This window comes from Anser anser, assembly GCF_964211835.1.
Source record: "Anser anser genome assembly, chromosome: 2".
Lineage (NCBI taxonomy): Eukaryota > Metazoa > Chordata > Aves > Anseriformes > Anatidae > Anser > Anser anser.
The window spans coordinates 9,623,461-9,651,210 of NC_139721.1; the positions used below are offsets into that span (position 1 = coordinate 9,623,461).

General features: G+C 42.1%; 1 protein-coding gene across 5 annotated transcripts in view; it reads left to right on the plus strand.

Moving 5' to 3' along the window:
* Positions 1-27,750, plus strand: part of ASAP1 (ArfGAP with SH3 domain, ankyrin repeat and PH domain 1) — a 147,649-nt gene that overhangs the window by 7,598 nt on the left and 112,301 nt on the right. For 2 of the 5 annotated variants that reach the window (XM_083821803.1, XM_083821799.1), the window contains exons 2-3: positions 11,585-11,671; positions 22,489-22,618. In XM_083821803.1, coding sequence (XP_083677929.1) covers positions 11,613-11,671; positions 22,489-22,618 — 189 coding nt within the window. In that variant the 5' untranslated portion in view covers positions 11,585-11,612. Of the gene's footprint in view, positions 1-11,584; positions 11,672-21,815; positions 21,908-22,488; positions 22,619-27,750 lie in introns of those variants that run through there. The other 3 variants (XM_083821800.1, XM_083821801.1, XM_083821802.1) reach the window with 3 other exon arrangements.

The following is a 27,750-nucleotide window of genomic DNA, read 5'->3' on the forward strand; positions in this document are numbered from 1 at the left end:
AGACCCTAGGTCCTAAGTGTCTCCTTCTCAGGGCTGGGATTTGAAGTAGACCCATGTCCCATGAGTCATATCAGGGCAAAAGTCGTTCAATCTCTGCAACTTGAGGAAGAGAATTGGGTTTACAGATAAACTCCTACAATAGATATGCACAAGAGGGGACATGACCCCAGGCTGAAGTTTAGGAAAACAAGGAGTCTTAGATAATGTTTTTTCATGATGCTGGATGTTGAAGTCACCATTTAAAAGAATAGAAGGCAATCACATTCTTGTTGTGTTTTATGTTCTGGGAGGAAAAATACAAATAAATAAATAAAAACCCTTAAATCATAGAGACTTTGATAATTGAAACATAATTTAAATAATGTGTTACCGAGAAATCTGCAACTTTTGTAGTCTGGTCTCTATAAACGAGGCTGAGGCAATTGCACTGTGTGCCCCTCTGTGATTTTGAACCCCTTCAGTCAATTGTGATGGAGGAACAGAGGACTGAAATGCTACATATTTCATGAAAACAGGCAGATAAGCAGAAGAAAGAAACAGTTTGTTATCTCTGACTACCTCCTCCCCAAAGAAAAAGTCACATCTACTGTGAGAAAAAAACAGAAGGAAAGGCAGAACTTCCATGGAAGTGAGGCACTGTGCCCACCACAACCTGTGGGAAAAGCTTTAACAAGCATTTGTATTTCATTATACCCAGAGCTAAATTCACCCATGAGGTACAAGTCCACAAGCAGCCACACACCCTTCATTCTGCCATTTGAAAGCCTTCCCCTAGGAGTAGCAGGGTGCCTTTGTGGCTTTCATCACCACAAAGTCCTCTCTCCATGTTCATGCAAACCTGAATAGCTTTAGGAGCAACAAGAGTTAGGTGAAAGACACCTGTTGCTATTTATCCCACTGCTTTAATTCTCTCTCCTTGAAAGACGTGCCTTTTTGCAATATCATGGACCATTAATCCACTGCATTAATAGGGGAAGCATTCCCTGGGAATAATAATATCCTGACATCAGTGTTGCTGGCCTACGAGTGCTAACTGACAGTACAGTAGCGAAGTTTTGCTTAGACAAGCAGTACCAGGAGAGAACCCTGTTTGCTAAAGCTTTCCTTTGTAGATAAAGATTAAATCAGTAATTTTCAAAAGCTGGTTGCCTAAAATTCAGAGCCTCAGCTCATACCAAAGTCCTGGATAAATTATTTCAATGTTCTTTGGAGAGTGAGGTCAATTATTTCAATCCAGTAATGAAGGCTTCAGTAGACAAGAGTTCAGCACTTCTACTTGAGTTTCCCAGTGCAAGACAACGTATGTCAGTCCTGAGCTGCAGAACATTTGTTTTTACAATCCAAATCCCTTCTAAATAGAAATCACCAGCTGGACCAGACCGTTGAAGACAAGTCAATTCATGTCTTGGAGAAAGACCCTGGGCTCCCTCCAGAATGTGAACTTAGAAGGGAAAGAAACTCTGAAAGGGAAAGAAAGGCCAGTTGAGTGCTTTCACTCCCAAGCACCTCTAGCCATCTGCAATTTATATTAGCGTACTAGATTTAGCAGGAGATGAGTGGTGGTCACAAACACCAGAACTGAACGGTCTCATCCAGCTCCCACTCCAGATGCAAACTGCAGCGGGTTTTGCTGTGGTTTTCCACAGACAGGAGGACAGACAACAGTGACCAGGCAGCATCTGTGTGAACCCTGGCAACACCCTCTGATTTCGACAGTAGTTATCATGAGAAAATATGTTTCTGTTTTGTCTTTTCCTGTGCATGTTAAAAACAAGGCATTTGTTGGGTTTTCTTCCCTAAAAGGAAATAGGTTCATTCGGGAATGCATGAGGCAAATCGGGTTCTTTTAAGTACCGAAAGATACATATGTGCGATTTCAACATTTTTAAGCCCTCCCGGGATATTTGTTCAATATCAGTTGTGTCTGTTATTGTACTGGTTTTGCAGTAAACAGTAGATCTGATATAATGAAACCCAGCCTCATTTATACTGTTAATGTAGTCTTTCTTAGAAGCAGAAGCTATTTACAAGACCATAATTTCCCTCAGAGACACTATTTTTAATTGGGGAAGAGTTCTCTCAGAGGAGTAATAGTCTTACATCTGTGCAGTATTTTCCCAATCAGGAGATCAAGAGAAAGAGGATCTGAGCAACTGCTTCTTTACATAACAATGAACATAGAGCTTCGGAGTAAATCATAATGTGCAATAAAATTAAAAAAAAAAAAATTGGCTGGAGATTAATGACTGGAATGGGACTTACTGAATTAAATTGGATCAGATGTTCCCCAGAAAAATCTGAGTTAGATTCAGAGTGCTTTTGTTTTTCACAAAGGAAGATTTAGCTTGATTGTTTCATAACTACTGACAATTTCTAGACATTGCAGAAGTGGTCCTAGGTGCCTGCAGGAGAAGTCTGGAAAACCTGGTCTTGAGCAGGCAAGGAAGAGACTGAACACAGAGCCTCCATGGCACACAATCTCACTAACTGTTAAAGAATTACAGACAGCATTATAGTTTTACAAGATATTAAGGGCTGAGTTAAGGTTTCTCCTTCCAGGGGCAGGTTCATGAGTACAGGTCTGCCTCAAAGATAAACACCTACTGAATTGTTGAGGACTGCTATCAAAGTCCAGTTGTGCCTTTCATGTTCACTGTCAGGTGGCTTAGGTGGCTCCTTCTTCCTGTGCTTTCTTCTGTGAATCTGCTTTCAAACGTCCAACCTTCCCAATATGGGCTAAAGAGAAACACGGGCAGCCAACTCAGGCTTTTGAATTTCCCCCGGGACCGAGGCTCTCCAAGCTAACACTTGGGTTTGTGTTTCAGTCCCAGATTTGTTTGTGGCTTCAGCATTGAGAAGCAAAATGTTTGTGTTTCTAACACTGTTCACTGGAGAGACAGGCTTAAAATTATAAGCCACGGACTGAGACTGAAGTTTCCTGTTGGTGTTGGTGGTTTTTTTTAATCAGAGATGTGTGTTCTTTTGTCAAGAACCAGACTCAGTTCATGAATATAACAAAGGAGGAAATCAAAGCTACCTAAGATACTGACTGTGCTAGAGATACCAAAACTTTTTTTTTTCCTTTTAATTAATATTATTTGCTGACCTAAAAGTGAAGCAGGTCCATAACATGTCTGATAAAAAGGTTCATTCAGGAGGTGCAATGCTGAAGGTACCAGACATCTGCCTTGTCATCTGTTCTCAGGCACCTGGCAGGTGTGCAGCACTTGGCTTAGTGACTTTCTCTTATTAACTCAGTTTCCCTAGGCTTTTGTAAAAAATGGACCTAACAACAGTTGCCTAGAGCCAGGAGAAGAAGAGCAGGAATACATTATTAAAACCCAGAATGCAACACCATTTTAAAATTCATCAAAGTGCTCAGAACAAATTCTCCAGAGATCGGGGTCTTAGTCATTCCAGGTTTCCAACTCATTTAGATAATTGTCCCTTGAAATAGTTATCTCTTTCTTTTTTACTTCTTCTCTCTCTCTCTTTTTTTTTTTTTTAACATTGGCTATTCGCTTAGCAGGCAGCTCAGCTCTACAGCTGCAGAAGAGCAGAAGAAACCTCAAGTTTCCCACCATGCACATCTCTGCTTTCTGCAACATGAGCCAAGCACTTGAGTGCATCTCAAATAATCATCTCATTGTCACCTGCTGACACAGTAGCAAGTCATTACCAATTTAACTAATTAATACATCGGTCAAATTCATTTCATTGTGAAGTGATTTATTAAGTAATAGGAGAGGTTTAGAGAGATAACATGAGTTATTCAGTATTTTTAACTACCATCAGAGCCTGGAGAGACTCAGTCTTGATGTTTTCCCATCTTCCTGAAAGCTATGTGACTTGATTGCTTCTGTCTCAGCATAAATTCATGCTGTCGCTAAAATAAACAGTCCAAGCACCACCATCACGTGAGCTCAAAAAGGAAACTGATACAAATTAAACTGAAAAAGGGTGGTTTATTTTCCAGCTGCATCATTCTTCCCTCGGTAAAAATATCTAAACTTATATTACAGCGTATAATTTTATTTTATATTATTTGTGTAATTTCTTGTAGCCAAATATTCTAGAGATTGTTAAAACTTCTCATCAGATTGCTAGGGGCAGGTGCGGTCATGGTAGTATACCCAAATAGATACTATTTCCTGGGGGCTTCCATAAAAAGCTTAGTTTTTAAGTTTTCTTTTCTTTGTCTTGGCATTTCTTCTGGAATGTAGAATTAGGGCTACAGCCTTGTATATGCCCACAGGATGGTCTGGGCAGACATACGAGGGTCCTACTGTGATGCACTTGGGGCATGCAGCACGGCAAGAGGTGTCTGCCTCTGGGATCGGCACCCTACTATCTCTTCTAGTCAGTAAAATGGAAGAGACGGTTTAGGCTGTGATTCATCTGACCTTTGTAGATAACTCCTTTAGCATGTCTTTTTCAACATCTACTCTTGTAGGATGAGGTGAGCTGAAACCTAGTTTCAGTTGACAGTACTGACTGTATCATCAGTAACTCTAACAGGAGCCTGGGGTGAACAGCCCAGGCAAAGACACTTTGTCAGATACATCCTACTTTTAAAGTATAAAAGTTGAGTCAGAGCTCACTGAAGTGTATGTAAAGAATCCCATTAACATGGACTGAGTCTGGATCAAGTTTAGGCTCTGTTGTCACTTCTTTTGAGCTAATCTCATTTTTCTTTATAAATAGCGCATATGATTTCAAAGGCATGCTCATGGATCTGGACATGACTCAGTATAGGGGCAGATACAGACGTGAGGAATGAAAGGAGAGGATATTTAAGAACATCTTTGTGTTCTTGTATTGAGGTTTTTTATGTGCCTTGTATTTCTGGGTATTCCATAGAGAGGCTTTGATAATTCTGTGCCTGACTGCGCTCCGCTGAAGACCAGAGCGGCCAGCAGTGCTGTACCAGCCAAAGGATGTGACACTGACACAGGGTCCCTAAGCAGGGAGAGTGGCACTGCTTGGCACGTGCCAAAGGGGAAGGCATGAAAAAACGGCAGTTTGAAGGGCAGAGCTGTACCGAGACAAGAGGGGCTGGCAGAAGGCACTGTGGAGTCACCCTTCTGCTCAAAGCCTGGCTTTGTGCTGGAGACAGCAGACTGAGATGAGCACATCGGGGTCTGGTTCCTGGCTCTGCTACAGACCGTCTGTGTGGGACTCATCTTTGGAGAAGAATTAGCAGCAATCCTTTCAGGAGGAAATGTGTTCATTGACTTTCGTGATGTGTTCAGACAATGCGAGACCTGATGAGTGCCTGAACAATCGATGACAGCTAGAAGCAGGAGGCGTGCCGCTTGCTTTGCTTGAGAGCTGCCGCCACACAGCAGAAGAGCCACTGTAGGGACGATGTGGAAAGCTCGGATGCACCAGACTTTTCATGCAGAGAGAAGTTGATTTTTAACACAGCTACAGCAGGTTTAGTCATTTCTGATTTGTACAATCCTATAAATCCATTCAGCAAGTTGCCGTTATTGAATTCAGCCCACGATAAGTGGCTATCGAAAATAAGTAGGGACAGTGACAAGAGGATGTAACATTCAGATTGTATTATTAATCTATTATCCATATACTGTGTACAGGACTATTTGCTGCAGACTCCATACTGAACTAATCATTAAACAGTTACTAACCTTGAAGGGCAGGCGGAAAACACTCTCATGTCATGAGCTTCTCACAGGCTTCAGAAGTAGATTGCAAGTAACTCAAAATCTTGGACTATGGATGGCAGCCTTGTCATCAAATATAAGAAAATACCCTTGACAGGGTCTGTGAAAGCTCTCTAGAGGTCTGCAGCTGGGAAGCAGGCACTCTGATTAACTGCTGCCTCCACAAAATGAAAAATCTTCCCTGAGCCCAAGAAACAGCTGATGGATATCGTAGGAAGTGATAAAAAGGTCACTCGTAAGTAGATCCAAGGAGGTTTAAGTCACAACACCACCATCCTGAAGGCCTTCAACAAATAACAAAAGACAGGCATCAAAGACTGCAGAGTCCTTCAGTCTAAATACTTACACAAATCTCTGTGTCATATACCTGAGTCTTGAAAATTCACCTTTGAAGAAGATTGCAGAAAATTACCAAACAATTGCACTTAAACCCTCTGGCTGGCTGTAGCGATGCGTTGCAACATTGTACGGTGGTGATATATTACAAAACTGTTAAACCTTAGAATTACCCACTTTTGTGGCATGAATTCCTAAAGCAGATTTAGGCTGTCCAGTGCAACTATTCTATAGCCCTTTGCACAGCCCAGATATCATATGATCATTTCATAATCATAGGAGGTTTGTATCATCAGACAAGGGTGGAGAATGATTTTCCATTCTAACAGCAATGCCACCTCCTAAAAAAAGGTTCTTTTTTATTTTTTTTTATGAGAATGTTGTACAAGAAACTACCTGAATTTTAAAAGTTGATTTTCAATACATATTCAAACACATGGCTATTTCATGGAAGAAAACTCCTACTTTGCCAATATATTTTAAAGCTCAATAGAATGACCTGAGGATTAATAATCCTCTCAACCTCACATCAATCCAGTGTTAAACACTGGAATGGCTAATTCCAGGCACTATTCAAAAGGAATTAGTGAAAAGTAATGCAATTCATGGCAACCAGGATGGAATTAAAGGAAATGTATTTTATTTCAAGAAAGCTATTTTGATAGTTTTTTAGGTTTTACATTTTCTTGAAAAAAAATCAATATTATTGATGTAATAAGTATGAACTTTAGTAGAGCTTTTGGCACCAAACAGCATTTTGATTGAGAAACTACAGTTATTTAAAGTCATATTGTAATTATTTTATGGATTACAAACTGAGTAATTGACAGTTCTCAGAAACCATTATAAATACGGACTCAAAGAGAATGTCAGTCAGTTCTTCGGGGCCTCTCCTGGGCTCTAAGCTATTCTACATTATCATCCATAACTTGTAAGAGAAATAGAAGTATCACTGGTAAAACAAGCAGAAATTGAGTGGAGGCCACTGTGAACATGGAGCAGGACAGGTGACATGCAGTGATCTGCTCACGCAGTAAGGCAGGTACCAGTGCACAAGGTGAGATGAAAGAGAAAGATGCTGTGAGATGAAAGAGAAAGACAAGTGACAGATGCAGTGACAAGGAATCCAGTCCTGGTGGTCGCCAGGCTCTGTGTTTTTTGCTGAGTGCTGCTTTCCCTGCCTTGAGCACTCAGCCCAGGCAGTGACCGCATAACTCACCTTGCCCTTGGCTTCCCGGAGGTTAATTAGAGCAATTCCTAAAAACCTGCTCGAGCCCTCTTGTAAGGACAGCTGTGTGTGGACATCCAGGGTAAAACAGACTACTTAATAAAGAAATATGTATACTGCCTTGGTATGTGCAATTCAATTATGACTTTTCTATTATTACTTCTTTCACGATTCAGCTCATTCCCATAAGTGTGCTAGTGCTCTGATGGTGTATTTTTATGGAATCACTGAGGACACTGCTAATGTATGAGGTCAGAATGGGGCTTTCATTGCTTCGGATATATTAAAATTAGGTCTGAGGTGACACATCCAGAGACAAATATCCTCAAATTTCCTTCACTGAAGTATGTTAGACCAGATGCTAATAGCATTATCCAAATCATGGATTAGGGTGAAACTGAAGAACATATGTTTCTTGCATCCTGTTTGGAGGATAACAACATAGACAAACAAAACGAATCTATAGCAGATTTTGGCGTAAAATGAAAGATATTTTCTTTAATCTCACAGTTAATTCAAGAACATGTCAGTTATTATATGGATTGAGTAGTTTAATTCTGTATTTTGGCCATGAAAATAGTTTCAATAACCTTTTCAAATCATGATTTTGAAAACAGTCTTAAAATTTGTAGGACATGCTTTTCAACAGAATTTAGATAGAGCAAATAGTTGATTCCCAGTAGTTCAAATAACCAGCCTAATTTTTTCATTTGCAACAAATAAGATTTTTATACCTGCATCACGTTAAAACTTCTTGGGATATAAAAGCTTTCTGCTCAGTCATTAGCTGTAAATTGCAGAATGAAGAAGTACTCTACAGCATTTCCAGATGAAGTAGTCTGTTTATACAGAAAGTACAAGAGCTATAATTACTACATGATCACATTTGTATATCAAGGTCAGAATTCTGTGATTCATGCTATTGTTTGGACATAAAGGGAGTTGATTTTCAGCATGGTGGTGTACAACTACTATTATTGCTACATCAGTGACTGTAGAAACAATATTAACTTTTGCTTGTTTGAGTTTTTCTAGGTAGGTTAACTCCAGTTCAAACATTCATGAAAACTGTCTGGTTAATATTTGTCCTAAAATATTCATTAGGCATGCAAAATATGTACTTAGGTATATACTCCCCAGGTTGTTCAGACTGTGTATTCTATTATGAAAGCAAAAGTAAATCCTCCATAACTAAAAGCAAACCAAAATAGGTCATTAAATGACTTATGCATGAAATCACAGAGAGTTTAAGCAGTATCAAATGCAGGTAATTAAAGACTGCAAAAATATTTCCTGATCTTTTCTTCTCCTCTGCAAAATCCTTGCATAAGATTTTCTTCTTGCCTATTATCCAATATACATTGCCATTTTTATATTCTACCCTGAGTATTCATTGGCTTTCCTTGCTATTTTACCAGTTCTAAAAGCTTAAAATATGGGGATTCAACTCATTATACTTGTTAGTTAAGAGCTAGGATTAGTCAAGCACTTAGATTGCACCAATTAATTCAATATGATTGCATGTACTCATAATCAGGCACAAGAATAAACGCTTTTCTCATCCGAGGACTAATAGAATTTGCTATTGTGTTAACACATCTCAGTTGACACTCAGCTTCCATGTGACTTTAATGTCATCCTGTTTCTCGTTAGGCCTCTTTCTCTTACTTAAGCCCCAACTAGTCTTTCTCTTTTCAGCTGTAGGTGTCCGTAGGCAAAAAGCAATCATATTGCTCCAGGTGTTCATTGTTCTCCATCCATTCTGGGTTCTTATATTTCCTATTCACTCCCTGCTCCCACTCACATGCTGTCATACATGAGTACTTTACATAAAACTGGTAACATTATCCTCACATTGCCAGGGACGTTTGGGCAGCCTTCCTTTTTTTTTTTTTTTTTCAGGCAAGAAGCAGAGAGGCAAGAGGTCATCTGTCTGTGGGCCAAGTTTCTTAAAAGCTGTGTTTAGCCTTGGAAAGACTCTATGAAAGATGAAATGCTCTTGTGCGTACAAGGCCTGAGGAATTTGCCATCTGAATGCAGGTCTAATAACCTGTCCAAGGCCACCGAGACAAGGAGTTGGACCCACGTGAGCTTCTTCATCTCTGGGCCAACTCTCTTCTCTCTGGGGAAGCCACGTATGTTTCCTTCTCATTGTTCGTTCTCATCAATCACTCCTGATAACTTCAACCAACCTGACTCCTTTGCAAATACTTTTCTGGATTTGTTCCATATTTCACTTTGTTTGCTGGTTAGTGCAGTACTGAGAGGCCCAGAAATGAACAGGAGACCTAGAAAGGGAATATAATCACCCTGAGCCACTGAGATATGACCACAAATGCTGTTAACACTGCCTACAGCAAATGGGTAATTAAATAATCTTCAGTAGCATATTACAGCGGAAGTAAGGAAATTCTGTGACTTTTCGGACTTACAAAAAATGGATGAAATATAAATAAATTACTATCAGTTCAAAACATAATCTAATGTAAATCATACTTACTTGTGAACCTAGGTCAGCATTTCATTTTGAAAGCAATGAGCCATTATAATTTTTTTTTTAATCTAACATTGTTTTGATTTGAATAGCATAAACCTGCAATCATCAAGGTGACTGTTTTGCCTAAGGAGATGGATAATATCATTAAAAGGAACAGATGTGCTGTAATGTTAAACAACAAACAGACATGTCATCATGGGTTGAGCCAGATCCAAGGTTGCCAGTGGCTGTGATTTTGTTTTAAGACTGTGGTACTCTGTTATCTGCTGTTGGAGGCCTTTCCCAGCCCATGAAAAACAGTGCAGCACCCAGGTCTTCTTATAACAGTTTTTTTCCTGCATATAATATAATATTCAAGCATAATATTCTGGATATAAGGCATATACTTCTGTTCGGTATAAGGTAGATACCTTATACGTTATTCTGGGTATAAGTTAGATACCTTACATCCTTGACTTCATATCAAAGAACACAGCTCTTCCTTTAAAGCACTGCTCAGTCTTATGGACAGAGCTGTAACTATTTTTTTCTCCCATGCTGCCAAGCTGGTGGCACATGGTAGAATCTCAAATCCTTTATGTACATACGTAAAAATCTGAAATCTGTTTGGTTAAGGAAGCCTCTAGTCCTCCTAACGGCAAAACATATTTTGACCACATCCTTTGAAAGTATCCTAAAAAGGCTCAGAAACAGAAGGGAAAAGAAAGATAGTAATATCCCATCCAAGAACTTTTATGTCGCAATTTTTAATTGAATCCCATATGTTTTGGAGACTGGGATTATCCTACGTTGTTTTTAATGTTAAGGGTTGGCAGCCCTCCAGACCCACATGGCAAATTTGGAAACATAAAACAAACAGGACAAAACCCATAAACAAACTAGAGCAGCCTCTAGGGAAATAGGTCGACAGCAGTAACAAGACAGCAGTAACAAGTAACTTCTCTCTTAGGGAGGAAAACAAAGACTCACGGAGGAATTAAGTGGGGTGCTCGGATGGAAATGGGCAGACCGGCCACATGTGGCTGTGATCGGTGCTCTAGTGAAGGCTGTGCTCTGGGGCAGCCTCCCTCTGTTGGACCTACTGCGGAGTTCAACCCAGTGGCTCTGAAGTGTCCCCGTCCTGTCCACCTCCTCCAGAGGCTCTGCAGCATCTCTACCACTTTCTTTTCCCCACATCAACACAAGTCTTAAACTGGAAATAGTACGGCCCATTTCCACGTGGTAGGGAAGAAGTTTGATGAAAGCGTTTGGAACCACTTGTCCATGTCCTGGCACGACCATATCCCCTCCTCCCCCTCTCCTACGTGCAGCATCCTTCCTGCCACATCACTTTTCCACCCAAACTCTTTGTCCTTCAAATCATATCTGCCTTTCTCCCCCCTCCAAAAAAAAAAAAAAAAGGATAAGTTTGCTGCATGCACCTGACATGGAAATTTTCAGCCTGAATGGTTCAACTGAAGTTATAGCTGAAAACAGGGTCTTCTAGAGGGAAGTGTCAGACAGCCAGGGCAGGCAGCGCTCCTTGCCCTGCACGCACAGCAGCTGAGCGAGTGCTGCCACATTTAGTTACACACCGAGAGTTTCCCCAGTCAGCTAAACAAAGCTCTCATGTAGCATTTTTCAGCAAGGTGCTATTCTCAGCGGATTTCTAATGGGTCTGTTTACTCTAATGAAACTCACAATATCAAATACAGTAATCAAATACCGTAGGATAAATTGCTGTCCCTGAAGAATTAATTAATAAACGCGGCTTTAAACTGTTTGAATAAGTGACTTTTTCAGTCCCACAGCTTTGGCCAATTCTATTTATTTGTGCCCTCTTTTCTCCTCATCTAGGTAGGTTTCTGGTCGTGACAGATGAGACATGAGATCTTCAGCTTCCAGGCTTTCAAGTTTTTCTTCAAGAGATTCATTATGGAATCGGTAAGGAAGAAAAAAGACCTAAGCATAAGTAACAGGTTTGAAATGTAAAAAGTAGACCAAAATATATGGAAAATAAGCCCCGAAGAAATTGGTTTTATCAATTGCAATACTTGCCAGTTTTTTGTTTTTGTTTTATTTGCTAAATGCCACTTTGGATGTTACCAGAAAGTGCTTTTCAGAAAATATCTAACCTGTTGATCGTTCCAAGGGTCAAAAAATTAAATAAATCAGTGAATCCTCAGAAAACACTGACTGCCTTTGCAAGTACAGGAGCAAACGATAATATTTATCATGTATTTTGCTTTGCTTTCATAGATTTCAAAGTTGGATGGGGAGGGTATAAAAATGACACTCTGTAACTCCTTTCAAGTGTCCAGATCTGGTAACTGATGTTGTTTTAACTTTGCAAACAACCCATCTCTGAGATCAGCCTGCAAAATCTATGGCAAGATTTGTGCGGGGGCTTGAAAGAGGAGAGACTCTCTTCTTCTTGTGATGCAAAACGCTGAATAGCACACAGTTGTCTAAATATGCTTTTGTTTATTCAGTCTCTGGATGGTGAGTGCTCTTGTTTTAAAGCTTTTACTGTATTTCATTGAACCACTAAAATGGCATTTGGATTGCCTGACTTGAACCCCCTACAACAACAACATTTGCAGTGGAGGCTTTAGTTTGCTTTGTACCTGGTGCTCTGGATGCAGCTCTCCTGGCACAGGTCGCTGCTCCCCGCTTGGGGATGGCAGCAGTGTGGGTCTTTCATCTTCTCTTTGTCCCTAGGGGAAGGGTTGGCCATACTGCACTCCAGCCCAGCCAAGAGGGGTGAATCACTGCTGCTGATCTTCTGAAAACTGAATAAATCTTCCTTTGGTGTATTTGCTTTGTCACACAAAGCATATGCATATTTTTTTTTTCCTTCTTAAGCCCATGATGCCTAAATAAGCAAGAGTCCAGAAGTAAAACAATCATCTTTTGAAAAGTATGAAGCTATTAAGCTGGATATTTCCACTTGATTTTGAAACAGGACTTACTTTTTTGAGTCATACTGCTTCTACATTTCCTTGTAGGAATAAAACAAAGTACAACCACAAACAAGCAAATAAGTAGTGGTAAAATCATTGAACTTAATGAAACCTGATTTCCTGAGGATTTGTTTTTTGACTGCAGCTCCCGAGAAGCTGCAAACCATTAGTGAGACTTTTCTCATGACTGAGACATTCACAGGATCTTCTTCCTATACTTATTCTCTTGATAAAGAGCAAGATGAGGGCAAAGCTTTTCTGTCCATGGGGACAATAAATATTTTTTCCCTCCACTCACATTTATCTTCCCAAAAAACTTGTAGGAAAAGAAGAATTTTGAAACCTTTCCTGCTCCCTTTTTGAATTTTATGGTATTGGCAATGCATTTAAAAACTCATTAGGGGCAGGATGGATGGGCTGATGACCATGCTCCACTGAAGTCAATGGAAAACCAGTTAACTCAGGAAGCAGCAAGCTCTTTTTTAGTGACCTAAAACGGGTAAAAGTAGAAGCAAATAAGTAGACAGAGAGAGGGGATGCTATGATAGAATTCCAGGCTGAAATTTTGAAGTTCTTTATTTCATTTAGCATCATGTAAATATTGACTCAATGGGACTAAGTCCATATGGCAAGACCAGCTTCCAAAAGTTTCCAGACACTTGTCTGCTATTCTGGATTTTAAGAGAACCCTACAAAGATGACATTCAAATGCATGCTTTAATAGACAAATGTTCAGACCCTAATTTTAAAATCGAGCCATTTTTGCTTGATGACAATCCTTTGAGCATTAAACAAACTATGTTCAGTCAACACTATAAGCCAGCCTTTGAACTTCAGCTCAGTAGGTCCATACATGTGCACGTTTGCAAATGACTTCTATGCATCTGATTAGCACAGCAGAAGCTCAGTCCCTCCCCCAAAAAAATAAATAATCTCTCTTTCCTTTATGTTTTCACATCATGAACAACTAGTAGAAGCAGTCCTTTTATTTGCCTGCCAATCCTTTTTGTCTGTCCAATAAAATGTTGATGAAATTGCTTGGCCTGAGAGCTCTTCTCATCCTTCAGCTGTTTTTTAAAACTCATGCAATAAAATCTACAATAAAAATACTCAGTCCTGCTATAGCACTACTCAGCTGGAGAGCCCAGTGTGCTTTCACCCAGAAAAATACATGCAATTGTCTGCATTCCACAGATAGAGAAATGATGCACAAAGTGATCAAATGCCATGTCACAGCTGCGAGTGGCAGCTCAAGGACAAGATACCACAAGGTCTACAGAGCCTTTATTTAGTTCTCAAACTGTTTCCCAGGTTCATTTTGGCCTGAACCTCCAGTTTCACTGCAGGCAAGATGCATGCTGCCATCAGTATACATCTAGCAGCTTAGGTAGAACCAGAAATGTGCCTGGATAATGACACAGCTATATTATTTCCAGAGGGAAACAGAAAATATTGAAATGTTTGCAGTGCGGGTTGAGGCTTTATTTCATTCTCTTTTTCTTTTGGAGAGCCTGCTATGCCAGCTGCCCTGCAACATGTTCATTTTTTGCAGCAACAGTCTCCAATCTTAGTCATTGCTATTTCCCATATTTAAAAAATGTATTCAGCTACTAGTGATTCCTGCTTTGAACAGACTCTTATTTCTCTCGGTTTAATCACAGAGTCCCCCTTCATGCTACACCGGCTTCGTCTTGTGCTTTGCAACCCCTACTCTCACGCTAACCAACGTTTAACTCCTCCTGTTGCCTGCAAACGTGTCTGCCATGCCCTTCCCAAAAACCGTCCAAGCATTTGGTCGGGGTCAGCATAACCACGCACAGGCTTCCCCTGCAGGTTCTCACCCTCACTGGCACATGTTGGCAGGTCCTGCTGGGCCAGCAGCTCTTGTGGGGCCAGCAGCTCTTGTGGGGCCAGCAGCCCAAGAGTGGCTGTCTCCATCAGCAAGGAGCAGGCTATCACTTGCACCACAGACAAGGGTTACATATGCCAGAGGCTCCTCTGACATCCCCAAGAGTTTGAGCTCCATGAACTCTCCAAAACACGGTCCTTATATAAGAATATATTGCTGGGTTTTTATATTCTGTAAATGTTTAAGGACTGTGTTTGAATCTGATCCCTCCTGACACACGTGGTACTATGCTTCTGATGAACTAGAGTAAGGTTTTGTAAATTAGCGTCTCTAACAACAAAAAACCCTGCATGCAACAAAAATACCAAATTCAGCACACCTGCAACAAAAAGTGAGCATCCCTTCCATCATCAGCCTGCTTCCCCTTGCTGCTGGCTGACATTTTGCTGTTTTTTCCCTTTGGAGGCTGCAGAGGTTCCAGAGCTGTGCTTCTTGTTGTGACTGTGAGCCCGGAATGCTGTTACGTGTTTGTCTGCATGGCTCTTGATCTTGCATGACAAACCCAAAACAACAAAGGCAACACTGAATCAGCAAATTAGTTGGTTTAATCTTGCGTAACTCAATGCTCTGCTCCGTTTTCAGTGCTGTTATTTTCAGCTGGCCTTTGAGATAGCTGTTGGGGTTACCTCTCGTTCAGTTAAGCACCTTGCACAGGATATTCAAGTAAATAAGATGCAAAATATATCATTCAGTTGTATGTTTGGAATTTTCATTTGGTACATATAGTGTTAAAAACACAAATGTAACCAAAATGTCACTTATAATGAGAACACAATGGGTTTTCTTTTTGCTATCACATTAATATTGAAAGAATGCAGAAAGAACCTTTTGTTTAAGCCACCATTGCTCATGCTAACATACTTTTAAATGAATACTGTAGTTTCTAAGACAGTTGCTTATGTTTTCTTACCTATTTTTAAATATCAAATGAAGACAAATGCTTGGAAATGCCAGTATGAAAATTGAAATCAGCTGATTCTTGTATTCAAAACAGTCACAGCAACAACAGAAATTGTTGATGCAGCTCATGTATTTCATGAGCCATATTACAAGAGGCTGTAGCTTAAAAATACAGAAATGCAATCAGTATGTTTGCTGGATCTGGAGTCTGCTTTTCTGCATGCACAGAAATTATCTAGATATGAATGGTTTTCCTTGACCGGAAAGTTACCTGACTATTCTGTCCCAATAATATAATCATTTTAAAGATTTGTTTGCAAATGTCAAATCCAACAGCCTTCTTTCTCAAGTAAAACCACTTGCAGTTTACCATGCAAGTTCCCTTCAAGCAAATTAGCACCAGTCACAATGTGTGATGTAGGCTTTGCTGTCTAAAATAGACTTTGCCTTTTCCTGTGAGTACATTATGCACTTATGTGATATTAAAAGTGCAAACATGCTGCAGGTTAAAAAATGTGGTTGCTACCCTTCATACAAGGTTCAGTTAGCTGACGGGACCATTCTCTGAGAGGACGCTGGTCCTGGAGGTGAACCTCCTCCTGACTGAATGTTTCCAGCTGAAGTACCAAGGGGTGGTGTTACATGCCCTTACGTAAATGGGGTGGGTTTATTTTTTATAACAAAGCTGTGGGAATTCCATTAACAAAAAAGGTTTCCTGAGTTTTAGTGCAGGAGATATTCCAAAACGAGCTGCCAAACCTACCCTGCTAAAATTCTTGTTGATCTGAAGCTCCTTTTATACCCTAAACCCAACGCTCAAATCAAGACGAGTTGAGTCAGAAATACTTGTGGATGCTCTAATACTTACGGCCATAAATTTAAATGAGCATTTCCCATTAATTTTGTCAGAGGTTATCTGAGAATAAACTTACATAAATGTAACAACAGCAATTGGCGTACGTGTTCTCTCAGGGGGGCTCTGACCAAATGCAAGTGGATAAGAATTGGCCTGAAGGCCACCCAGAGAGTGGTGGTCAATGGCTCTGTGTCCAGGTGGAGGTCAGTGACAAATAGTGTCCCTCAGGGGCCTGTCCTGCTCTGCCCTCGTGAGGGCCCACTTGGAGTGCTGCATCCAGGTCTGGGGCCCCCAGCACAAGAAGGATGTGGGGCTGTTAGAACTAGTCCAGAGAAAGGCCATGAAGATGATCAGAGGGCTGAAGCCCGTTTCCAATGAAGGAAGGCTGAGAGAGCTGGGGATGTTCAGCCTGCAGAAGAGAAGGCTCCAGGGTGACCTCATTGCAGCTTTTCAGTACTTAAAGGGGCTTATAAAAGAGATGGAGAGCAACTTTTTGCTTAGCCAGATAATGATAGGACAAGGGGGAATAGTTTTAAACTGAAAGAGGGGAGATTTAGGTTGGAGGTTAGGAGGTAATTCTTCACTGTAAGGGTGGTGAGGCACTGGCACAGGCTGCCCAGAGAAGCTGTGGATGCCCCATCCCTGGAGGTGTTCAGGCTGGACGGGGCTTTGGGCAACCTTTGTTTGGTGGGAGGTGTCCCTGTCCATGGCAAGGGGGTTGGAACTGGGTGATCTTTAAGGTCCCTTCCAACCCAAACCATTCTGTGATTCTATGATATGATTCACTTGGGGGTTGAAACACCATGGCGGCCTTGGTCCTCACAGTGCTTCCACACAGGGATTCAGGGTAGCTACGAAGGCAGGAAGTAATATTGACTGCTGTGTTTAGCTGAAATGCGTGAATATAACACCAAACCACAGATTTGTCCAGAATATCAGTGTAGTATAGTAATATAGCCTAAGGATATTTTCCTGATGGGTTTTAGCACTCTACTACTTCTGTTGCTATTCTGATACTCTCTGTGCTCATGAAGATGCTAAGGAGCAAAACAAGAACAACTATGGTAGTTTACTAACAAAGACACGCATTGCAATGATCTGATGTTTTCATTTAACATTAATGCCTGATCTACACTAATTTTGTTAGCAGTAATAGCCAAGATGGGAAACTCACAAGTAAAGAAATGAACGTAGGCACAAAGTAGCATCATCTCTTTGTGCGGGGGAAAAAAAAAAAAAAAAAGGGAGAGTTGACATGTGAGATCCTGGAATGACTATGTTCGTACTGGGGAAGGAGAGCCATCCACATAGCAGCCATGCACACAGCGATTTCCTTCTTCTCACAGTCACGCTGGCAGGTTGCACATGATGCAGGTGGCAGCTTGTCTGAGCATGCTCGGGAGCGGTTTTGGCACCCAGCCAGGGACCCGGGTCAAGCTCGTTTCCCAAAACCCGGAGGCTGCCACACCTGAGGTGTGTTTGCCAGCTTGTTTTCCATGCAGCAGGCAGCGGTGGCCTTGGGGTGGTCCTGGGGCTGCTCTCTGCGTGATCACACCCGGAGGAGCCCCGCCACGCGCTGCAGCACGGCGGTGCTGAAGAGCTGACTTTGCACGGCTACACAACCAAAAATACATCCTGCTTTCTTTCAGCGGAGCCACACCCTTCTCTATCTGTCTCCATACCTCTAGTAGAAAGATAATCTCCCTGTTCTCTCTCACACCACTGTGTGGTTTGTGTAGTTAATGGGGCTGATGCCACGAGGAGCTGTGCAAGCGCAGTGTAGCTGCTCACCCCTGGCCCATATCCGTGATGTTTGAAAGTTTGCGATGATGACAGTCATCGTCACCTGATGACTATTGCTTGGCTCTTGTGAATGAGCTGTTGATCTCAATCTAAATACACGATGACTGGAGTACTATAAAATGAAAAATGCCACAGTTGCTAGTCAGCTGATTGCAAAACACCTGCGTTAGTAATTTCTGCTGGTGTTGCTATGCTGTTCAGCCTCTCCCTAAGCAGTATTTGTGTGGTATCACAAATCCTGCAGAAATATTATCAACATGCTAAGGTGCACTTATAGCTATAATTAACTCTCCTGTTAGCAATCATTGTAAGAAAGGCCAAAGGAATCAAACGGATTTGCAGACTGAATCACTGGGTGGGATAGCAGAACAGCACAACTTCCTTGACTGCGGTGTATCACCAGCAAAGAGCTGTGTTTCCAGGGCTGCTTGCACCCTTCTCACCCATGCTAGCATGTCCAAGGATGGACACAGCGATGCCTTTCCCTTCAGGGAACTGAGAGGAGTGAGATAAGTGTGGCTGCTGCTGGCAAGCCTTGCACGATACAAGGCTGCAGCAGAGCCTGCCCCCGGAGCCCAGACGCAGACATCGTTAGAGCAGACGCCGTGAAATATAACTTTCACACTCTGCTGATTATTCTTTGGCATTTGTGAAGTGAAACAGTGATTTCAGTTAGTGACAATTTATAGAGAGGTGCATCTTACACATTTAGAAGTGAATCTCAGATGCTGATCACATTCAAAACAGGAAACATGGTTAAATCTGAAATCCACCGAAAGATATCTGAAACAGTTATATAATTTGACTAGGTTAAATATAAGCACATTTTGATAGGCAAATTGTGTCATTTATTTTTTATTAACATGCTGCTAATTAGTTAATCCTGCTTCCAGTGAGTTTAAGTGGGGAGATAATCTAAGTCTAAAGAGGTCATGCCCATAGGGTTATTTTCTGTACAAGCATTTATATAGGGAAATACCAAATGCTGCTTCAAAGCAGCAGAACTGAGCACCACATTCTTTATAAAGAATAAAGTGAACAATTTAAGAACTGTTGAAAAAACAGACTAACAGGCAATTATCATTGGTGACAACTTTTTCATCTCTAGGACTTGTGCTTTTCTCCTTATTTCCTGTTATTCTTCTGTATTCTCTCTGCTTTTTTATATTTAATATTTTACGTTAGAAGATCATTTTTTGCCTGATGAGGAAACATAAGCTCAGTGACTGCTGCCCAGCTATGCCTCACTCCTGCCACTCTTTGCTGCTCCAGTTCCCCCGGCCTGTCTCCTTTCCTCTTCAATGATCTTCAGCTCCAAGGTTTAAATTTTCTCTCAGTAATATTAAAGAACCCATCCCTACTGAAATCTGTACACACTCCATGGGGAAAAGTCCGCCTAGGAGAGCAGAGGAGGTTATTTCACCATCCAAAGACCAATGCATAAGCCTAAAAATACCAGCCTGGAAAGGAACAAAGCAACACACAGCAGTGGGAGCACTCTGCTCACCAAACCCGGATAAATGCTGTCATGGATTTACCCTCATATGAAGTCTGCCAGGGCAGGCCCAGGTCCCCGGCTGCAGCGGCCCCGGGCACTGGGCCTGAGGCAGGGAGAGCTGCGTGACAGGCCATGGCCCGCATGGTGCCATGCGTCACCCAGGGTGACCACAGAGGCCCAGTTTGGCCCTGGGGACATATCCATCGCCTATCCAGTATCCAGACATGATGGGCGTGCTGGAATAGCTCTTTTCACTTCTTCTAACAATGCTTTCCCAGCCCAAACCCCCCAACCACTCTTCTCCACTCTCTTTTCCAGATTGCTCTTCATCTTGTCAACCACTTTTATCTCCTTGCTCTCTCTTCCTCCTCCACTGCTTTTATGAACACGATCCTCAATTGATTTTCTTCCTACCTACTCCGTTCGCTTTCTCAATCTTTTTTTTTTTCTTCCTTTTTTTTCCGCCTGCTCCATTTTTTTTTTTCCAGTGCAACTCCCACGTGCTTCTTTTCTTGGTGTCCTCCTCCCCTTGCCCACCCTACCTCTCACAGCCCCGTGACATCCCACGGCCACTGGTGCCATCATAAGCCCCCAAAGCAACCCCACGGCCATGAAGGGCTTCTGCCATGGCACAGAAACCACAGCCAGGACCATGTCTCTGGAGCATTGATCATATTTTTGCTGGCAGAGCTGCCTGCAAATCCTGCTGGTGACACCATTTTTTATGGGTATAAACCAAGCAGGTATCTCCTTTTAATGCTTACTCAGGCGTTGCAGACTCTTGTTGGTATTTTAAGCAGTTTCTGAGTGTTTTGTTAGAATTACATTGAAAACCATGTACCAGCCTAAGTGTGCTGTAGCACGGGAGCAGGTGCTGACGTACAGAATGCTAAAACCCTTGAATTGGATGTATCCATATCATATTGTTCATTTTCAATTATTCACATGTCAGGGCATTTACCAGTCCTGAATTTCCTGGCTTTTGTGGAGAGCATCCCAAATACAAAGAGAAGGAAAACACATACTCTGATTAAATAAATCAGGCTGAAACGGCAGATGACCATAATTACTCGAGTCTCCTGAGACCCAGCCTTCTTTATAAAGGCACATATGGGCCCCTGAATCTAAGCTTTAAGAAAAAAAAAAAAAAAAAAAGGAAAAATAAAACCTCCTTATCACTGTCCATCAATTCCCAGAGTTCCATGATGTGGTAACGAAAAAAAGGACACTTTAACACTTTGCCTTATGAAGAAATAGTGATTTTGAAAGGGTGCGGACTCGATGAACAGCACAAAGGGAAGACAGTGGGGCTGGGATGGGGGTTTCAGGCTGGTGCTGGTGCTGCTGCCACCGGGGTCAGAGCCACTGAGCCCCAGCCATCAAGGAGCCCCGTACAAGTCAGAAGTGGGACTGGGAGAGCAGCTCGGTGCTGGAGGCTTCCAGAGTGCTGCTGAGACAGAGCAGGGCCCTTAAAAAGTACCTGGGTGTAAGGAGGGGAAAAATCTGCACAGGTTGCTTATGGTGATGACTTTATCATAGTGCGGTTGCTGGACGATAGTCGGTATCTTCATGCTTTGTATCATAAAGCGCCTGGAGTACGAGGGCTTGTGAGTGCCAATCGAGGTTTTAACTGCCTGCGATGGACTTAGGGGAACATAAAACAAAACAAAACGTGCTGTCACCCCTGGGATTTATCTCTGCTGGCGCCGGGATGCAGAAACCAAGCCTGGTACCGGCCAGGGAAGCGGGATGTCACAGCCGGTCAGCCCTCAGCAGTCTGCCAGCAGTTATTATTATTATTAATTAAGTCATTCATTATCGATCTTATTAATTAAAAATCATTAACGATCGATCATGTTAAGCCATTAATTTCCATGTATTAGTTATATGGTTAATATTTATCTTTTTATAGTTAGCATTTATTTGCCATTAATTCCCCTCCATTAGTTATACAGTTCACATTTTAATAGTATTTACCTATTCACTTTCACTCAGAAACCCACCGCCCGCGCGCGTGCTCCCCCCCCCCCCCCCCCCGCGCCGCCTTTTCGTTTAACGTCGATGTTAATAACATCTCGATTTTAAATTTAAAAACATTTTAATTTTAAACCCACCTCCCCCCCCCCCCCCCCCCCCCCCCCCCCTTCCTCCGGCAGGGGGCGAGGCGGGCGGGCGCGCCTGCGCCGAGCACTTCCTCGTTGGCCCACGTAACGGGTGCGGGCGGGCGCAGGGCAGCGCGTGCGGCTCCCCGGTGACTGTCAGCGGCGGCGGAGCCCCCCCCCCCCCCTCCCCTCCTTGTCGCCAGCTCCCGCCGCCATACCCCCGTCCCTGTCCCTTCTCCTCCTCTTCCTCCTCCTCCTCCTCCTCCCGCCCGAGCCCCAAGCTCAGCTCGGGGACAAGCGAGGGGCGGAGGGAGGGGGGAAAAGGGGCTGAGCGCGGCGGGTGTTGCTGCCCTCCCGCCCTCCTCCCCTCCCTCCTCCTCCTCCTCCTCCTCCTCCTCCTCCTCCTCCTCCTCCCGCTCCTCAGAGGCGGCCCCGGCCCCGCAGGCAGCCGAGGGGAGCTGCTCCCCACCGGCGGGGCCTCGCCCCCCTTCGCCTCCTGCCCGGGAGGAGGAAGAGGAGGAGGAGGAGGAAGAAGAGGAGGAGGGTGTGGGGGGCGAGGAGCCTCAGCCTCTCCCTGCGACTCAGCCGCCTGGATGCTGCGGGGCTCTGCCGCCTCTTAACATCTTCCCTCTGCTTTTTTTTTTTTTTTTTTCCCCGTTTACCCTCATTTTCCCCCCCAAAACTTGGCCCCCCCCCCCCCCCCCCCCGCCGGATCGGTGTGCCTCCCCAGGATCATGCCGGACCAGATCACCGTGTCGGAGTTCATCGCCGAGACCACCGAGGATTACAACTCCCCGACCACCTCCAGCTTCACCACCCGCTTGCAGAACTGCAGGAACACGGTCACGCTGCTGGAAGAGGTAACCGAGCCTCGCTGCTCCCCCCCCCCCCCTTTTTTTTTTGTTTCTTCATATTTTAGCTTTCCTAAGGAGCATCAGGACGGGGCAGCGTTTGCAGCCCAAATCCACGGGAGCTGGAGGCATTGGTATGCGTGTAATCTCTTCTCCTCTTCTAATCGTGGGACTTTGCGCTTGTGTTGAGGCGGTCACAGAAAGCTTTCCTGCCCTGACATCCCAAAGATCGGCGCACGGAGCGGCTGCTGGAACTGAGGTGCCAGCATCGTACTGCTCCGCGCTCTTGGTGCTGGAGGGTGTTGCAGCAGGGAAAAAGCGTGGATGTTGGGCTTCTGGAGGTTGATTTCGGTTTGGGAGGATGAGAGGTTTCCCCTAGTCGTTAGATCAAGGCAACGCAGAAATCCGACCGCAGAAACCTGGAGGGAGACTTTGAGAACTGAGGTGGAGGATGGAGGGATACGTTTGGAGAGAGGAAAATGAAGTAAGGGGTAGAAGGAGAGCAAAATAATGCAGTAGAAGCGGTCAGATTGTCTCATCATCTCAACCTTGAAGGCTCAGTGTTGGTTTTTTTTGCTTATTATTAGTGACATTTAAATGTCCATCCTGCTTCGCTATCAAGGAGCATATGTGTTAAAGAAGGCAAAGTTACAGAGCTGTTTTCTATGGGATATCAGGCTATTGCTTCCTATTTGAGGTCTCAATGAGATTTCTTAGGGACTAGGTCAGCAGCTATGAGGAAATGTCTTCCAAAGGACTTTTTTTTTTTTTAAAGTGTAGCTCATCTCTTACCCTGCACTCAGTTGAAGGTTCTAGCATAACGACACTGGAAGAAGACAGTTTTTTGCTGTTGCTTCATAAACCACAGTACGTTCTCGCTTTGGATTACGCTTTCAGTTTGACAAGTATCTGTCGATACTTGAGGAGCCAGTGCCTGTCTTGGAGATGGATTTCAGATTCTTTTTAGTTTTGCTGAATGTGTTGGTAGGAGCAAAGTATTTGGCATGCGAGGAAAGGATATTGATCATAGCGTTCTTCTGGTGGTCCTGGAAATGGGAAGTCTGATTCCATAGGACTAAGATGTCTTAGTATTGGCTTGGTAGAAAAAGTTTCTATGTTCAAAATTTTCCTAGTGCTGTTGTTTACAGAAACTGACTAGGTAATAGAATGACTGTGAGATTGCATTTAAAATCATGTGTCTTACTTTTAAAAAATTACGTAACTTTGACTAACTTCAGCAACTTTTTTCCATACCTATAACTGCTTTTTTCTGTAACTAGGCCATGGTTGCTTGTAGACTTGTGAGAAATCAACCTGTTTTGTGTTTGACAGTATTGCTGCCCCCTGGTCTTAACTATGTAGAATAGGTACAGCCACTCTGTATTTGCTAGTAGCGATGACAGCATTCATAGAGTTAAACGTGCATTCTCCCATCACTGGTGACTTTCAGGGTAAGAATACAGTAAAATGCTTTCATAACTTGGGAGATACACTCAGAGTGTAATAATGTTGTAATGCCCTTCCAAATAAACTCAAATGAGGGCAGTTTAAATATAGCAGACAAATATACAGTTGTTTTTTTTGTACCATTTCTGTGGGTTGTGTGTATTTTCAAAGTTTTAATGTTGGATTTGATAGTAATAAATCAGAGCAGAAGAGAATACTGGGTGCTTCTAGTGCTTGCGTTATTTCATACATTTATTTTTTGCAGCTATTTTGTGTGCTCTATTTAATGTCTGCTGCTTAAATTGATTCTGGACTTGGGTTGTGTTTTTTGATTATCTGTCAGTACTGGAAAGCTTTACTTAACGGGAAACGATACAGACATACTTTGCTGATAGGTACTGCAGAAGACCTGCAACTCTCCCAAATTCATCTGTATTAATTTGCATGAAGAAATGCAGATGGGCAGAATGTGGCGAGTGATGTGCTCCATTACAGTCTTTGACTGTATGGCTTTACTGTAGTTGTAGCTTGCATACACAGTTCTCCTGGTGCTACTTTAAAGCTGCGTTGGTTTCTGTACATCTGCTTACCCAAGGCTGTGATTCATATGAAACAGCGGATTGAAATTGAACGGTTGAAGTGGCTGTTATGTGGTTCTTATTACAGCTGCTATTGTCCGTGCATCGTGGATGACTGAAGAGCTCTTCAAGCAGCTCCTGAACTTCAATTCTGAGCCCACTATATTAAGGCAAACAGGATGATCCCATCCTTTTAGCTGTTTGATTTTTAACCTAATGTTGCATGTGGGTTGGGGCCTCAGTAGGCTTTTGCAGACAATGTCAAGCTCTGTGCTGTTAGGGCTCTGCAGTGTGAAGTCTCTTAGCTCGATTTAAAGTGAACATAATTCAAAACAAGCTGCCCCTACCCCAGAGACTGTAAGGTCATTTTTGGATAAACAAATTATTTTCTTTATTCTAAATAAGACAGAACTAAAACTATTTTATGGACTGAAACACTAGGGAAATTAAACAGATTAACAGAAGTTGGATCTGTTTCATGGCCTTTCAGTCCGAGGTAGTTCTTGCTGTAGCTCAGATCAGTGATAAGATCTAAACCACCTTTTCGTTAAGAATGTGACAAAAAAGAAATAGTTGTTTGCATGTTTATGTGTATGTGCGTCTGTATCTAGTTCTATGAAGGCACCACAGAATTGTGAATTTACTGTACCTTAATCACAATTAGTAAGTTTTCTGAAATAATAAAGTAGATGATGGAATCAACTGCTGTTGTTTTTTTTTTTTTTTTCACTTGTCTTTCTTCCAATAGAAGTACACTTTATTCAGCTCTCTAGGTAGATTGATGCATGTTCCCTCCTAGTTACAACTCTCTTCAGATATGATTCTTTTCAGATTAGAGTTTGGATCCAGATAGATGCAATTTTGGGACAAATTTCAGGTAAAGTATCAGAGCAGGCATTTTCACTAATTAAGACTCCTTAGGTTTTTGGTAAGTCTTTGGAAAGCCCAACAAAACACAAAGGCATACCTCAAAACATCAGGAGCCCAGGAAGGATTTTCTGAAGACTTCAGTGTGACTTATTTTTAAATAGTAAAACTAAACTTTACTCAAATCTGTTGTAATATTCTCAAAGGAGAAAATAGTAAGTACACGCTAGTAGGTAGCAGATTGACTAGAAAGGTTTCACACTGTTTAAACGATTGAAACTTTTGAAAGTTTGCGAGTTTTTTTTTTTTTCTTCTAAAGAGGCAAAACTCTTTTTGTCATCCAGTTGCACCAGAGCAACAACAACAAAAAGACCCTGTCAGCTTTGTAGCTGGGGTTAGGAATCTACTATTTGAGTAATTACTAAAGAGCCACAAGAAATATTTTAATCATAACTTTTCTTTAAGTGTGAGTGTTATCTGTTGGCCATCAGTAAACACAGATTTTAAAGTTCATTCTTTCTAATGCTAAAATAATGAGTTCTTTTCAAACCCCAAGGGGAAGGAACAAAACCATATATTGTAGTCTAATTCAAGAGAAACTGAAATCTTTGCTCCTTTCTGTGTTGTTTTCTGTAGTACAGCATTACATTTGTATGTTGAAGACATTTTTTAACTTCATATTTCTGCATGACAGTGGGAGAAGCTTTTATAATACCGTTCCCATAAAGAGGTGGATTATCTAAATGGGTGGTTAATCACTTAGAAAACAATCCAATTGTGGAAATCCTAAGATGGTATAGACAGATCACTGATGCAGCGTCTTAAAATAATAGCTTCTGCTTTGTTCTTACCAAATGTGTTCTTATATTTGCAGTCGTTCCGTGATTTGTTACTCAGATAGATTTTTGAAGAGTGGATTTTAATCCCTGAGTTGATATTACTGCGTGAGCTAGTTTGGATTTTTAGGTAATGATGACATCTGTTCAGAGAATAAGTGCTGCACGTGTGGGATCTCCACGAGACTGTCTTGATAACCATTTCACTGTGTCCCAGCTCCAGCTGAAAGGATGTCTTTGCACATGGAGGATAACTCAGTTATCATGACCAGCCTGTTCTAAAGCAGTTGTTTTGTAGGATTGTCATGAAATACGTAGGTTAAGCTTAAATGCTGAAGTTCCCTTTAGGCAGACTGGCTAGATAAGAATTTGCAGTACCTGGATCGTTTGGAAGCTGCTGGTACAACAAGGAACAGCCACAGTTGTTTCTGATGCTTGTTTTACTACTGTGCTCCTGTACTACTTGAGCATCTTCAATAGCGTTATTTTTCTTTTTTTGCTCTTCATTGAGATGTTGGAAACTGAAAGTACGCTTTCTGACAATTAGGTCTTGTCATACGCTTGTTAATAAATATTTAACTGATGAGTGGAGTACAAAATGTGGCAGCAGATATGTTTAAAAAAAAAATAATCCAATGCCTGTTGCTTATTTTGTTTTCCACTGTGCTGATCTGCTAGGGTTGGAAGATCTGTTGGTGTGGACTGGTCTTGTAACAGATGCATGCATGCATGCTACATCAGTGAAGTAATTGCGTTAGGCTGAGCCGGAGCCAAATGATCAATGCTGTTGTTCACAGTGCCAGTTTGGTATAATCTAACATAACTCGAAGGGAGAAGATTTCTCAGTGTGCTTCATCATCACGGACACTTACGTAAGGTTAGAGTTGGGAACGTATTCTTGTTTGTGTGAGGGATTTTTTGTTTTGTTGGTTTTTAGTGTATAGCCTTTCTTCGTAGTTTCCCACGTGTAACTTTCCCTTCATGCTTCAGTTTTTGTGACATTTCCTTAGTCTAATGCATGGAAAGACTTGTAGGACAAGGGTAAGGGATCTGGGTTTCTGCCTGCTCATGATTTTCTTGAAACATGTAGCTCTAGTTAGCACTAAAACTGCTATATGGTCAGTTGATCTACCGTGATTTTATGCTTTTCTGACGTAAGATCATTTTTAAGCAAAGAGGTACTCTGTCAAGGGAGGCAGATGGAACCACGCAAGAGAGCAGTAGCGTTTTGTTTCTAAGTCAGCTTTCTGTTTTAGTTGGCAGTCTGCAGAGATTTTGTTCATTAGCCTGTGCTGGTAAGATCTATTTTATGTCTGAAGTGAAAGATTTTTTTCTTTCGTTTCTATCGCTTAATTTCCATTGAAGGGTCATCTGTATATAACTGCAACAGATAAATCATAACGTTTTGGTTCTT